This window comes from Coregonus clupeaformis, unplaced genomic scaffold (assembly GCF_020615455.1).
Source record: "Coregonus clupeaformis isolate EN_2021a unplaced genomic scaffold, ASM2061545v1 scaf0691, whole genome shotgun sequence".
In the NCBI taxonomy this organism is placed as follows: domain Eukaryota; kingdom Metazoa; phylum Chordata; class Actinopteri; order Salmoniformes; family Salmonidae; genus Coregonus; species Coregonus clupeaformis.
This window is the reverse complement of record NW_025534146.1, coordinates 94207-107932: the sequence shown is the minus strand read 5'-3', so window position 1 is coordinate 107932 and position 13726 is coordinate 94207. Positions and strand designations below refer to the sequence as shown.

Genomic DNA, 13726 nt, shown 5'->3' with positions numbered 1-13726 from the left:
AGGAAAATTACAACTGGCTCAGAACAGGGCAGCACGGCTGGACCTTAAATGTACACTGGGAGCTAACATTAATAATATGCATGTCAATCTCTCCTGGCTCAAAGTAGAGGAGAGATTGATTTCATCACTACTTGTATTTTGTGAGAAGTATTGGCATTTGAATACACTGAGTTGTCTGTTTAAACTACTATCACACAGCTCAGACAACCATGCATACCCCACAAGACATGCCACCAGAGGTCTCTACACAGTCCCCAAGTCCAAAACAGACGATGAGAGGTGCAAAGTACTACATAGAGCCATGACTACATGGAACTCTATTCCACATCAGGTAACTGATGCAAGCAGTAGAATCAGATTTAAAAAACAGATAAAAATACACCTTATGGAACAGCGGGGACTGTGAAGAGACACACACACACACACATAGGTACAAACACACACACATGATAACATATGCACTATACACACACATACACATGGATTTTGTGTTATAGATATGTGGTAGTCTCCCGAGTGGCGCAGTGGTCTAAGGCACTGCATCGCAGTGCTAGCTGTGCCACTAGAGATCCTGGTTCGAATCCAGGCTCTGTCGTAGTCGGCCGCGAACGGGAGACCCATGGGGCGGCGCACAATTCGTCCAGGGTAGGGGAGGGAATGGCCGGCAGGGATGTAGCTCAATTGGTAGAGCATGGTGTTTGCAACGCCAGGGTTGTGGGTTTGATTCCCACGGGGGGGCAGTATGAAAAAATAATAATGTATGCACTCACTAACTGTAAGTCGCTCTGGATAAGAGCGTCTGCTAAATGACAAAAAATGTAAATGTAAAATTTTTTTGTAGAGTAGTGGCCTAAGGGCACACACTTAATGTGTTGTGAAATGTAATGTAATGTTTTTAATTATATATAACTCCTTTAATTTTGCTGAACCCCAGGAAGAGTAGCTGCTGCCTTGGCAGCTAATGGGGATCCATAATAAATACAAAAATACAAATATATTACCTGCTAATGTTCAGTCCCTGGACAATAAAGTAGACAAGCTGAGGGCGAGGATCTCCTTCCAGAGAGACATCAGGGACTGTAACATGCTCTGTTTCATGGAATCATGGCTCTCTCTGGATATACTGGCCCCGGGGTTCTCCGTTCATCGCGTGGACAGGAAGAAAGAACTCTCCGGGAAAAAGAAAGATGGAAGTGTGTGTTTCATGATTAACTACTCATGGTGTGATTGGGGTTACGTACAGGAACTCAAGTCCTTTTGTTCTCCTAATCTGGAATACCTCACCATCAAATGCCGACAGCAGAGAATTCTCTTTGGTCATCAACATGGCTGTGTATATTCCCCCCCAAGCCGACACCGCGACGGATCTCAAGGAACTCCATTGACTTTGTGCAAACTGGATTCCAGTCTTAGAGCCACAGAAACTGCCTCTAAGAATAGTATTGACGTATACACTGACTCGGTGACTGGTTTCATCAGGAAGTGCATAGAGGATGTTGTTCCCACTGTGACGAACTTATCCAAACCAAACACCGTGGATAGATGACAGCATTTGCGCAAAACTGAAAGTTCGAACCACCACAGTTAACCACGGCATGGTGACTGGGAACATGGATCTACCTCCTAAAAACAGTCCAGCTATGCCCTCCGTAAGCCAATCAAACAGGGCCAAAGTGGAGACATTAGACGGATGTTGCAGGGACTCCAGACAATCACAGATTATAAAGATAAAACACTCATGGACTGTTCACCTAAACACACTAAACACCTTCTTCGTGGAAAACACAGTCATCATGAAGTGCTTTGAGAGGCTAGTTAAGGATCATATCACCTCCACCTTACCCGACACCCCAGACCCACTACAATCTGCATACCGCCCCAATAGATCCACGGAGGACGCAACTGCCATCGCACTGCACACTGCCCTATTCCACATGGACAAGTGGAATACCTATGTAAGAATGCTGTTCATCGACTACAGCTCAGCCTTCAACACCATGGTGCCCTCCAAGCTCATCACTAAGCTCGGGACCCTGGGTCTGAACCCTGCCCTGTGCAACTGGTTGCTGGACTTCCTGACGGGCCTACCCCACTACGCTGATCCTCAACACGGGGGCCCTACAAGGGTGCATGCTCAGCCCCCTCCTGTACTCCCTGTTCATCCATGAATGTGTGGCCACGCATGTCTCCAACTCAATCATCAAGTTTGCAGATGACACAACAGCGTTAGGCCTGATTACCAACAATGACGAGACAGCTCACAGGAAGGAGGTGAGGGCCCTGGCGGAGTGGTTCCAGGAAAATAACCTCTCCCTCAACGTCAACAAAACAAAGGAGCTGATCGTGGACATCTGGCCCTTCATTGGACACTGTGTTAACAAACCTCCAAACGAGCTTCAATGCCATACAACACTCCTTCAGTAGCCTCCAACTGCTCTTAAACACTGGTAAAACTAAATGCATGCTCTAAATGCACGCTGCTGGCACCCGCCCACCCAACTAGAATCACCACTCTCGACGGGTCTGACCTAGAGTATGTGGACAACTACAAATACCTAGGTGTCTGGTTAGACTGTAAACTCTCCTTCCAGACTCACATTAAGAATCTCCAATCCAAAGTTAAATCTAGAATCGGCTTCCTATTTCGCAACAAACTTCTACAGATGCACCATTTAGAGCATCCTGTCGGGCTGTATCACCGCCTGGTACGGCAATTGCACCATCCGCAATCCCAGGGCTCTCCAGAGGGTGGTGCAGTCAGCCCAATGCATCACCGGGGGCACACTGCCTGGCCTCCAGGACATCTACAGCACCCGGTGTCACAGGAAGGCCAAGAAGATCCTTAAGAACCTCAGTCACCCGAGCCACAGCCTGTTCACCCCGCTATCATCTAGAAGGTGGAGACAGTACAGGTGCATCAAAGCTGGGACCAAGAGACTGAAAATTTGCTTTTATCTCCAGGCCATCAGACTGCTAAATAGTCACCACTAGCCGGCCTCCACCCAGTACCCTGCCCTGAACGTAGTCACTGTCACTAGCTGGCTACCACCCGGTACTCTACCCTGCCCCTTAGAGACTGCTGCCCTATGGACAGTATATAGAGTCACCACCCAGTACTCTACCCTGCCCCTTAGAGACTGCTGCCCTATGGACAGTATATAGAGTCACCACCCAGTACTCTACCCTGCACCTTAGAGACTGCTGCCCTATGTACAGTATATAGAGTCACCACCCGGTACTCTACCCTGCACCTTAGAGACTGCTGCCCTATGGACAGTATATAGAGTCACCACCCGGTACTCTACCCTGCACCTTAGAGACTGCTGCCCTATGTACAGTATATAGAGTCACCACCCGGTACTCTACCCTGCACCTTAGAGACTGCTGCCCTATGTACAGTATATAGAGTCACCACCCGGTACTCTACCCTGCCCCTTAGAGACTGCTGCCCTATGTACAGTATATAGAGTCACCACCCGGTACTCTACCCTGCACCTTAGAGACTGCTGCCCTATGCTGTACATTGAGTCATTGAACACTGGTCACTTTAACAATGTTTACATGCTGTTTTACCCACTTTATTAAGTGCATTCAGAAAGTATTCAGACCCCTTGACTTTTTCCACATTTTGTTGCGTTACAGCCTTATTCTAAAATTGATTAAGTTGTTTTTCCCCCTCATCAATCTACACACAATACCCAATAATGACAAAGCAAAAACAGGTTTTAGAAAAAAAGTGCACATTTATTACAATTAAAAACTGAAATATCACATTTACTTCTTGGGCATGACACTACAAGCTTGGCACACCTGTATTTGGGGAGTTTCTCCCATTCTTCTCTGCAGCTCCTCTCAAGCTCTGTCAGGTTGGATGGGGAGCGTCGCTGCACAGCTATTTTCAGGTCTCTCCAGAGATGTTAGATCGGGTTCAAGTCCGGGCTCTGGCTGGGCCACTCAAGGACATTCAGAGACTTGTCCCAAAGCCACTCCTGTGTTGTCTTGGCTGTGTGCTTACGGTCGTTGTCCTGTTGGAAGGTGAACCTTCGCCCCAGTCTGAGGTCCTGAGCGCTCTGGAGCAGGTTTTCATCAAGGATCTCTCTGTACTTTGTTCCGTTCATCTTTCCCTCGATCCTGACTAGTCTCCCAGTCCCTGCCGCTGAAAAACATCCCCACAGCTTGATGCTACCACCACCATGCTTCACCGTAGGGATGGTGCCAGGTTTCCTCCAGACGTGATGCTTTGCATTCACGCCAAAGAGTTCAATCTTGGTTTCATCAGACCAGAGAATCTTGTTTCTCATGCTCTGAGAGTCCTTTAGGTGCCTTTGGCAAACTCCGTCTGGCCACTCTAACATAAAGGCCTGATTGGTGGAGTGCTGCAGAGATGGATGTCCTTCTGGAAGGTTCTCCCATCTCCACAGAGGAACTCTGGAGCTCTGTCAGAGTGACCATCGGATTATTGGTCACCCTGACTAAGGCCCTTCTCCCTCAATTGCTCAACTTGGCCGGGCGGCCAGCTCTAGTAAGAGTCTTAGTGGTTCCAAACTCCTTCCATTTAAGAATGATGGAATGATGGAAGCCACTGTGTTCTTGGGGACCTTCAAGGCTGCAGAAATATTTTGGTTACCCTTCCCCAGATCTGTGCCTCAACACAATCCTGTCTCGGAGCTTTACGGACAATTCCTTCGACCTCATGGCTTGGTTTCTGCTCTGACATGCACTGTCAACTGTGGGACCTTATATAGACAGGTGTGTGCCTTTCCAAATCATGTCCAATCAATTGAATTTACCAGAGGTGGACTCCAATCAAGTTGTAGAAACATCTCAAGGATTATCAGTGGAAACATGATGCACCTGAGCTCGATTTCGAGTCTCATAGCAAATGTTCTGATGACTTATGTAAATAAGGTATCTGTTTTTTATTTGTAATACATTTTCAAACATTTCTAAAAACTGTTTTCACTTTGTCAGTATGGGGTATTGTGTTTAGATTGATGAGGAAATTAATTAATGTAATCAATTTTAGAATATGGCTGTAACGTAACAAAATGTGGGAAAAGTCAAGGGGTCTGAATACTTTCCGAATGCACTGTATGTATATGCTGTATTCTAGTCAAGGCTTATCCATCCTATATATGGTAAATACACAGCTTTTCTATTCATATACTGTCCATACTGTTCTGATATTTCTTAATTACTATAATTTTGGGATTTGTGTGTATTGTTAGGTATTACTGCAACGTTGGAGCTAGAAACATATGCATTTCGCTGCACCTGCGATAACATCTGCAAAATATGTGTACGCGACCAATTACATTTAATTTCATTTGGTCATAGAGTCAGGTCAAGTCCAGGTTGGTGGGCCTGGTAGATAGGTGTTGTTGTGCTGGTCTGTTTTGTGGGTTAGGGTTAGGGTTCAAGTCCAGGGTGGTGGGCCTGGTAGATAGGTGTTGTTGTGCTGGTCTGTTTCAGCCCTCTGGGTATTGTAGGGGGGGTGGGGGTGTGCTGGTCTGTTTTGTGGGTTAGGGTTAGGGTTCAAGTCCAGGGTGGTGGGCCTGGTAGATAGGTGTTGTTGTGCTGGTCTGTTTTGTGGGTTAGGGTTAGGGTTCAAGTCCAGGGTGGTGGGCCTGGTAGATAGGTGTTGTTGTGCTGGTCTGTTTTGTGTGTCTGTTCTGTCTGGAGTGTGTGGACCAGCTCTCTGAGCTCCACCATGTCTCTCTCCAGCTCTGTGAATGTATCCCTCTCAGTGATGGAGGAGCAGTGCAGTTCTGGGTGTGTTCAGTGTCTGGGGGGGTGACTCTCCTCGTCTGCAGGGCAGTTTGAAGAGGGGGTATGATCAGACTCCCTCGGGGTGGGGTAGAGCTGCTCCTGCTCTCTGGAAGTCCTGCTGAAAGTGGATGAAGTTGCCACTGTTCCATTCTACAGGTTGACAGAGGGATGTATGAAGTTGCCCTGCACCACCACTGTTCCATTCTACAGGTTGACAGAGGGATGTATGAAGTTGCCCTGCACCACCACTGTTCCATTCTTGTACAGGTTGACAGAGGCTGTCTCAGTCTCAGGGTCCTCGTTTTCCAGTATTCTGATGTTCCACCCTCCTCCAATACCCTCTCTATTAAAAGAGGGGTAGTGTGATCTTATAGCAGTGTGCCATGCCCAGGGGTAGTGTGATCTTATAGCAGTGTGCCATGCCCAGGGGTAGTGTGATCTTACAGCAGTGTGCCATGCCCAGGGGTAGTGTGATCTTATAGCAGTGTGCCATGCCCAGGGGTAGTGTGATCTTATAGCAGTGTGCCATGCCCAGGGGTAGTGTGATCTAATAGCAGTGTGCCATGCCCAGGGGTAGTGTGATCTTATAGCAGTGTGCCATGCCCAGGGGTAGTGTGATCTTATAGCAGTGTGCCATGCCCAGGGGTAGTGTGATCTCATACTAAACATTACATACTCAGTTCCAGGTTGGATGATATTTTCAGGTTTCTGTTGTTTTAATAGGCTGGTTGTTGGTTTGTCTGACAGTTTGCTGGATAGTCCTTGGCTTTAAGAATCCTTGGTAGTAAGAATCCTTCCAGAATCCTTCCAAGTATTTTGTTCAAAATCAGATTTTGAGTTTTGATTTGTAGTGAAGGTTATGTCGTGCAGGGTAGTATCCTGTATATTTCCTTGTAAAAAAAAAAAGGCACGTTTATCCAACTCTAAATCTATCTTTTTGTAGAAAAACACTAAAAGATTCAGGAGCTCATCTGCTCATGACCTGCTCTCTCTCTCTCTTTCTCTCTCTCTCTCCTCCCTTCCATCTCGTATAACACAAGTGAACAGCAAACCTGGTTTCAAAAAACTAATAAAGCAACACCTCATGCACCACGCCTCTCCCCCATGTGACCTACTTGTTGTGTGTATGTACTGACATGTATGTGGAACTGATAGATGCACACACACACTACATGTTAATGTTTTTAAATTTATGTAAATTGTAAAGTATTTAGTCTGTAATGTCTTTTTCATTATGTGTTGGACTCCTGTAAGACTAGCTGTTGCCATTGGCGTCGGCTAATGGGGATCCTAATAAATGAAATAAAAAATCTCTCACTCTCTTCCGTTCTCTCTCACTCACTCACTACTCACTCACTCCTCCAACTGTCTCACGCTAGTCCTCTGCGGTCTCTGCTGCTCTTATTAACCAGTGTTTGATCTTTACTTCTCTCTGTCGGTTCATCTCACCCTGTTCACCATCACATGTGCCTGTATGGTGCTTCTGATGTTTCAAAGGCTTTGGGATATTTCCACCTTTTCTTCCTGCTTGGTCTAATACACTGTTTAAAAGCTGGCATATTGGTGATGCTGGGGTGTTGTGTATAGAGAACTGTGCTTTCATGTTGATAAGCCGACCTCCTTCATACAAACCATATTTGATGTTTTGGCAATGTTGGAATACCGGCCAGGATTCAATCAAAGGCACATCGTCGACAAGCGCACCTCATTTTACTTTTAAAGGTAATTTATGCTGGAACCGAGATCTGCAGCATTTACAGTGAACGCGATCTCCGAGAACGTAAGGTACATTGCATATGAAAGGTGCATTGTCGACAAGGCAGTGGGCCTTTGATTGAATCCTGGCTATCCTCTTGAAATGCACTGCGTATTTCAGCATCTACCCAAACATCACTATGTTTGTGGTAGCAACAGAAAAGCTCATATTGGGATTAGCATCACTAAACTCAAAGCATGCAATATTACAAAAATGCACTCTTCACAATGATAATGATGTTTTCAACTAAAATAATCCTAGAAGAAATAGTCAGAAGCTCCCCTTTGTCAGTTATACTAGTAGTGATGTGAAGCTATGTATGTTATAATGACTGATATGGGATAATGTCTCTCTCTCTCTCTCTCTCTCTCTCTCTCTCTCTCTCTCTCTCTCTCTCTCTCTCTCTCTCTCTGTCTCTGTCTCTGTCTCTGTCTCTGTCTCTGTCTCTGTCTGTCTGTCTGTCTGTCTGTCTGTCTGTCTGTCTGTCTGTCTGTCCGTCCGTCCCAGGAGATAAATCCTCATCATTCCTGGATCGACACTCATCGTGCTGAGCAGCTGCTCTTCTACCAGGCCAACTGTCAGTCAAGGTGAGACCTCATTAACAGAGGGCTGTATGTGTGTGTGTGTGTTCATGCATAGTGGTTGGATGGTGGATGCTGAGGTCACATGGTTAGGGTCACATCGTATCTGTACCATTACGGCATCTGTGAGAGGATGGGCAGCGCCATTGAGGTAAACAAACTGAAAGGGTGCATACTGCCACCTGGAGGGTGTTGTCTGAACTGGTATAAAGCCAAGGTTGGTGATTTACTGCCCCCTGGAGGGTGTTGTCTGAACAGGTATAAAGCCAAGGTTGGTGATTACTGCCACCTGGAGGGTGTAGTCTGAACTGGTATAAAGCCAACGTTGGTGTTTACTGCCCCCTGGAGGGTGTTGTCTGAACAGGTATAAAGCCAAGGTTGGTGATTTACTGCCCCCTGGAGGGTGTAGTCTGAACTGGTATAAAGCCAAGGTTGGTGATTTACTGCCACCTGGAGGGTGTTGTCTGAACTGGTATAAAGCCAAGGTTGGTGTTTACTGCCCCCTGGAGGGTGTTGTCTGAACTGGTATAAAGCCAAGGTTGGTGATTTACTGCCCCCTGGAGGGTGTTGTCTGAACTGGTATAAAGCCAAGGTTGGTGATTTACTGCCACCTGGAGGGTGTTGTCTGAACAGGTATAAAGCCAATGTTGGTGATTACTGCCCCCTGGAGGGTGTTGTCTGAACAGGTATAAAGCCAAGGTTGGTGCTTTACTGCACCCTGGAGGGTGTTGTCTGAACAGGTATAAAGCCAAGGTTGGTGCTTTACTGCCCCCTGGAGGGTGTTGTCTGAACAGGTATAAAGCCAAGGTTGGTGATTTACTGCCCCCTGGAGGGTGTTGTCTGAACTGGTTTGAATTGGTTTCTCAAATGACTGCCTCGCGCTGGTTCACCAACTACTTCTCAGATAGAGTTCAGTGTGTCAAATCGGAGGGCCTGTTGTCTGGACCTATGGCAGTCTCTATGGGGGTGCCACAGGGTTCAATTCTTGGGCCGACACTTTTCTCCGTGTATATCAATGATGTCGCTCTTGCTGCTGGTGACTCTCAGATCCACCTCTACGCAGACGACACCATTTTGTATACATCTGGCCCTTCATTGGACACTGTGTTAACAAACCTCCAAACGAGCTTCAATGCCATACAACAATCCTTCAGTAGCCTCCAACTGCTCTTAAACACTAGTAAAACTAAATGCATGCTTTTCAATCGAACGCTGCTGGCACCCGCCCACCCGACTAGAATCACCACTCTCGACGGGTCTGACCTAGAGTATGTGGACAACTACAAATACCTAGGTGTCTGGTTAGACTGTAAACTCAACTTCCAGACTCACATAAAGAATCTCCAATCCAAAGTTAAATCTAGAATCGAAGCTTCCTATTTCGCAACAAAGCCTCCTTCACACATGCTGCCAAACATGCCCTCGTAAAACTGACTATCCTACCGATCCTTGACTTCGACGATGTCATTTACAAAATAGCCTCCAACACTCTACTCAGCAAATTGGATGTAGTCTATCACAGTGCCATCCGTTTTGTCTCCAAAGCCCCCATACACTACCCACCACTGTGACCTGTACGCTCTTGTTGGCTGGTCCTCACTACATGTTCGTCGTCAAACCCACTGGCTCCAGGCCATCTATAAATCACTGCTAGGCAAATCCCCGCCTTATCTTAGCTCATTGGTCACCATAGCAGCACCCACCCGTAGTCTGCGCTCCAGCAGGTATATCTCACTGGTCATTCCCAAAGCCAACACCTCCTTTGGCCGCCATTCCTTCCAGTTCTCTGCTGCCAATGACTGGAACAATTGCAAAAATCTCTGAAGCTGAGACTCTTATCTCCCTCAATAACTTTAAGCATCAGTTGTCAGAGCACCTTACCGATCATTGCACCTGTACACAGCCCATCTGAAATTAGCCCACCCAACTACCTCATCCCTATATTGTTATTTATTTTGTTATTTTGCACCCCAGTATCTCTATTTGCACATAATCTCTTGCACATCTAACATTCCAGTGTTAATACTATTGCAATTATTCTGCACTATAGCCTATTTATTGCCTTACCTCCATAACTTGCTACATTTGCACACACTGTATATATATTTTCTGTTGTATTTTTGACTTTATGTTTTTTTACCCCATATGTAACTCTGTGTTGTTTTTATTGCACTGCTTTGCTTTATCTTGGCCAGGTCGCAGTTGTAAATGAGAACCTGTTCTCAACTGGTTTACCTGGTTAAATAAAGGTGAAATAAAAAAATAAAATAAAAATAAAGCCAAGGTTGGTGATTTACTGCCACCTGGAGTAATGGAATGTTTTCTCACCAGTATAATTCATTGGCTGATCCCTCCTGATGACCTGGATGGAATCATGTGGTCCTTTGTTAACCCATAGGAAGTCCCACCCAGTTGACCACTTAAAAATGGTGAATTGATGAGTTAATGTGATGTTATTTAAAAAAAGTTGTATCTGTCTGTCTGTCCGTTTGTGTGTCACAGTCCAGAGATGAGTCCACTCAACGTGCCTCAGATTAGGATTGAGATGGACCCTGATGACAACGGTTACCACTGGAAGAGCCGAGGGTCTGCGACCTCTCTGTAGCCCCTACATCTCAACAGCCCCAAGACCCTCCTCCATGCCCCAAGACCCTCCTCCATGCCCCAAGCCTCTCCTCCATGCCCCAAGCCTCTCCTCCATGCCCCAAGACCCTCCTCCATGCCCCAAGACCCTGCCCATGCCCCAAGCCTCTCCTCCATGCCCCAAGCCTCTCCTCCATGCCCCAAGCCTCTCCTCCATGCCCCAAGCCTCTCCTCCATGCCCCAAGCCCCCATGCCCCAAGCCTCTCCTCCATGCCCCAAGACCCTCGTCCATGCCCCAAGCCTCTCCTCCATGCCCCCTCCTCCATGCCCCAAGCCTCTCCTCCATGCCCCAAGACCCAAGACCCCGGTCCATGCCCCAAGCCTCTCCTCCATGCCCCAAGCCTCTCCTCCATGCCCCAAGCCTCTCCTCCATGCCCCAAGCCTCTCCTCCATGCCCAAGACCCTCCTCCATGCCCCAAGGCCCTCGTCCAAGCCCCAAGACCTTCCTCCATGCCCCAAGACCCTCCTCCATGCCCCAAGACCCTCATCCATGCCCCAAGACCCTCGTCCAAGCCCCAAGACCCTCCACCATGCCCCAAGCCTCTCCTCCATGCCCCAAGCCTCTCCTCCATGCCCCAAGCCTCTCCTCCATGCCCAAGACCCTCCTCCATGCCCCAAGACCCTCGTCCAAGCCCCAAGACCTTCCTCCATGCCCCAAGACCTTCCTCCATGCCCCAAGACCCTCGTCCAAGCCCCAAGACCCTCCTCCATGCCCCAAGACCCTCCTCCATGCCCCAAGACCCTCGTCCAAGCCCCAAGACCCTCATCCATGCCCCAAGACCCTCATCCATGCCCCAAGCCTCTCATCCATGCCCAAGCCCCTCTCCATGCCCAAGAACCTCCTCACACAAACACTCAGCACCAACAATACTCACACTTGATTTGTTTTAAACAATTATTATTTGCTTTCTGTTTTCCAAAAACCAATAATGAAAACTAGTGATTATCTGAAACTTGACCTGGTGAAGGGAGGAGTTGAGCCTCCCAGGGATCAACCAATAGGAAGAGGACAACATGGTTTCATCGCTAGATCCTAACCAATAGGAAGAGGAGAACATGGTTTCATCAGTAGATCTTTCAGTTTTTTCAGCTACTGCTGTAGGTTTGTCTGTCTTCCTCATTCTGAAACACTGTGTCTGACACGCCTAACTCCTTTCTACTGTTCTACTGTTCTATGGCTCTACTGTTCTATGGTTCTACTGTTCTATGGTTCTACTATTCTACGGTTCTACTGTTCTATGGTTCTACTGTTCTTCTACTATTCTATGGTTCTACTATTATGTGGTTCTACTGTTCTATGGTTCTACTGTTCTACTGTTCTTCTACTGTGCTATGGTTCTACGGTTCTTCGGTTATTCTGTTCTACGGTGTGACACGCCTAACTCCTTTCTACTGTTCTACTGTTCTATGGTTCTACTATTCTATGGTTCTACGGTTCTACTATTCTACTGTTCTACTGTTCTATGGTCCTACTATTCTACTGTTCTATGGTTCTACTCTTCTACGGTGATACTGTTCTATGGTTCTACTCTTCTACGATTCTACTGTTCTATGGTTCTACTATTCTACGGTTCTATGGTTCTACTCTTCTACGGTTCTACTGTTCTATGGTTCTACTATTCTACGGTTCTATGGTTCTACTCTTCTACGGTTCTACCGTTCTATGGTTCTACTATTCTACAGTTCTTCTACTGTGCTATGGTTCTTCGGTTCCACTGTTCTATGGTGTTACTGTTCTACGGTTCTACTGTTCTATGGTTTTACGGTTCTACTGTTCTACTGTTCCACTGTTCCACTGTTCTACTGTTCCACTGTTCTAGGGTTCTACGGGTCTACTGTTCTATGGTTCTGCTGTTCTTCATAATTCATCCACAGTTGTGTTCTCATTATTAGAGAAGCAGCAGCATGTAGAACCACTTCTGCTCTTTTTATATATATAGTTCTTCGTCTCAATTATTAGAAGTATAAAAGGAATTGCGGAAAACAATATTTTGATTGATTTTGTAGCTCTGCCTCTGATTTTAGCTGGCAGATGGTGTGTGTTAATTTCTCTAGTTGGACACAGCATGGAATATAGTTCATATGTCTTCTGTTCTTTTACTTCTTGTACAAATTATTCAAGAGATGAAATATAATATAACATCAGAGAAATACCATGTGACATAGAGATATAATATAAATATTACTAAATAAGTTCACTTTTAAACAATGTTTGGTATTTTGTTTGTCTAGATGCAGATTTGAATTCACTGGAGTTGTGATTGCAACACTTTACTGTTAACTGTAATGACCACCTGTAAGACACACGGGTGCTGCAGCACTCAGACACACCACTTCATTTCAATATCCTATCTCATTGGTCAGACTGAGGACTCTGCAACATGTGAGGTCCATCCAAACTGAAGCCATTTTTCCTTTATTTTGAACAATTATTATTTTGTACTGGTGTAAGAATTAAATATCCACCATAATGTATGTTTGATAAGGGGAAGAGGTTTCAGAATGCAGTCTCCCCAATGTAACCTACATGTCAAACTAAGACCTGGTCCACTCAAGACTTCCCAATGTAACCTGCATGTTGTACTAAGACCTCCATCACAGAGTCTGAGTTTGGACAGCGGTTCAGCCGACACAGTGATTGTGTTTCAGAACACCACCCATTCATAATGATGGTTGTTTTATCTAATAGCATCATAATGTTGACTGATTGTTTAAATGACTGACTGACTGTCTAAATGACTGTCTGTCTGACTGTCTGACTGACTGTCTAAATTACTGTCTAAATTACTGTCTGACTGACTGACTGTCTAAATGACTGTCTGTCTGACTGTCTGACTGACTGTCTAAATTACTGTCTAAATTACTGTCTGACTGACTGACTGTCTAAATGACTGACTGACTGTCTAAATGACTGTCTGTCTGGTTGACTGACTATCTAAATGACTGACAGACTGTCTAAATGACTGTCTGACTGACT

General features: G+C 46.1%; 2 protein-coding genes across 2 annotated transcripts in view; both read left to right on the top strand.

Annotated features, from left to right (window-relative positions):
- The window catches only part of LOC121584346 (electrogenic sodium bicarbonate cotransporter 1), a gene marked incomplete at its 5' end in the record, with an annotated part of 142825 nt that extends 131952 nt beyond the window's left edge, over positions 1 to 10873 (top strand). Inside the window, 2 exons of the mRNA XM_045216356.1 lie at positions 8033 to 8112; positions 10609 to 10873. Coding sequence (XP_045072291.1) covers positions 8033 to 8112; positions 10609 to 10711 — 183 coding nt within the window. The remainder of the gene's footprint in view (positions 1 to 8032; positions 8113 to 10608) is intronic.
- Positions 10746 to 11630, top strand: LOC121584269 (extensin-like). Its single transcript, XM_041900097.2, has one exon. It carries the CDS (start codon positions 10746 to 10748, stop codon positions 11628 to 11630), a length of 885 nt encoding a protein of 294 aa, XP_041756031.2.
- The last annotated feature ends 2096 nt before the right edge of the window (positions 11631 to 13726 follow it).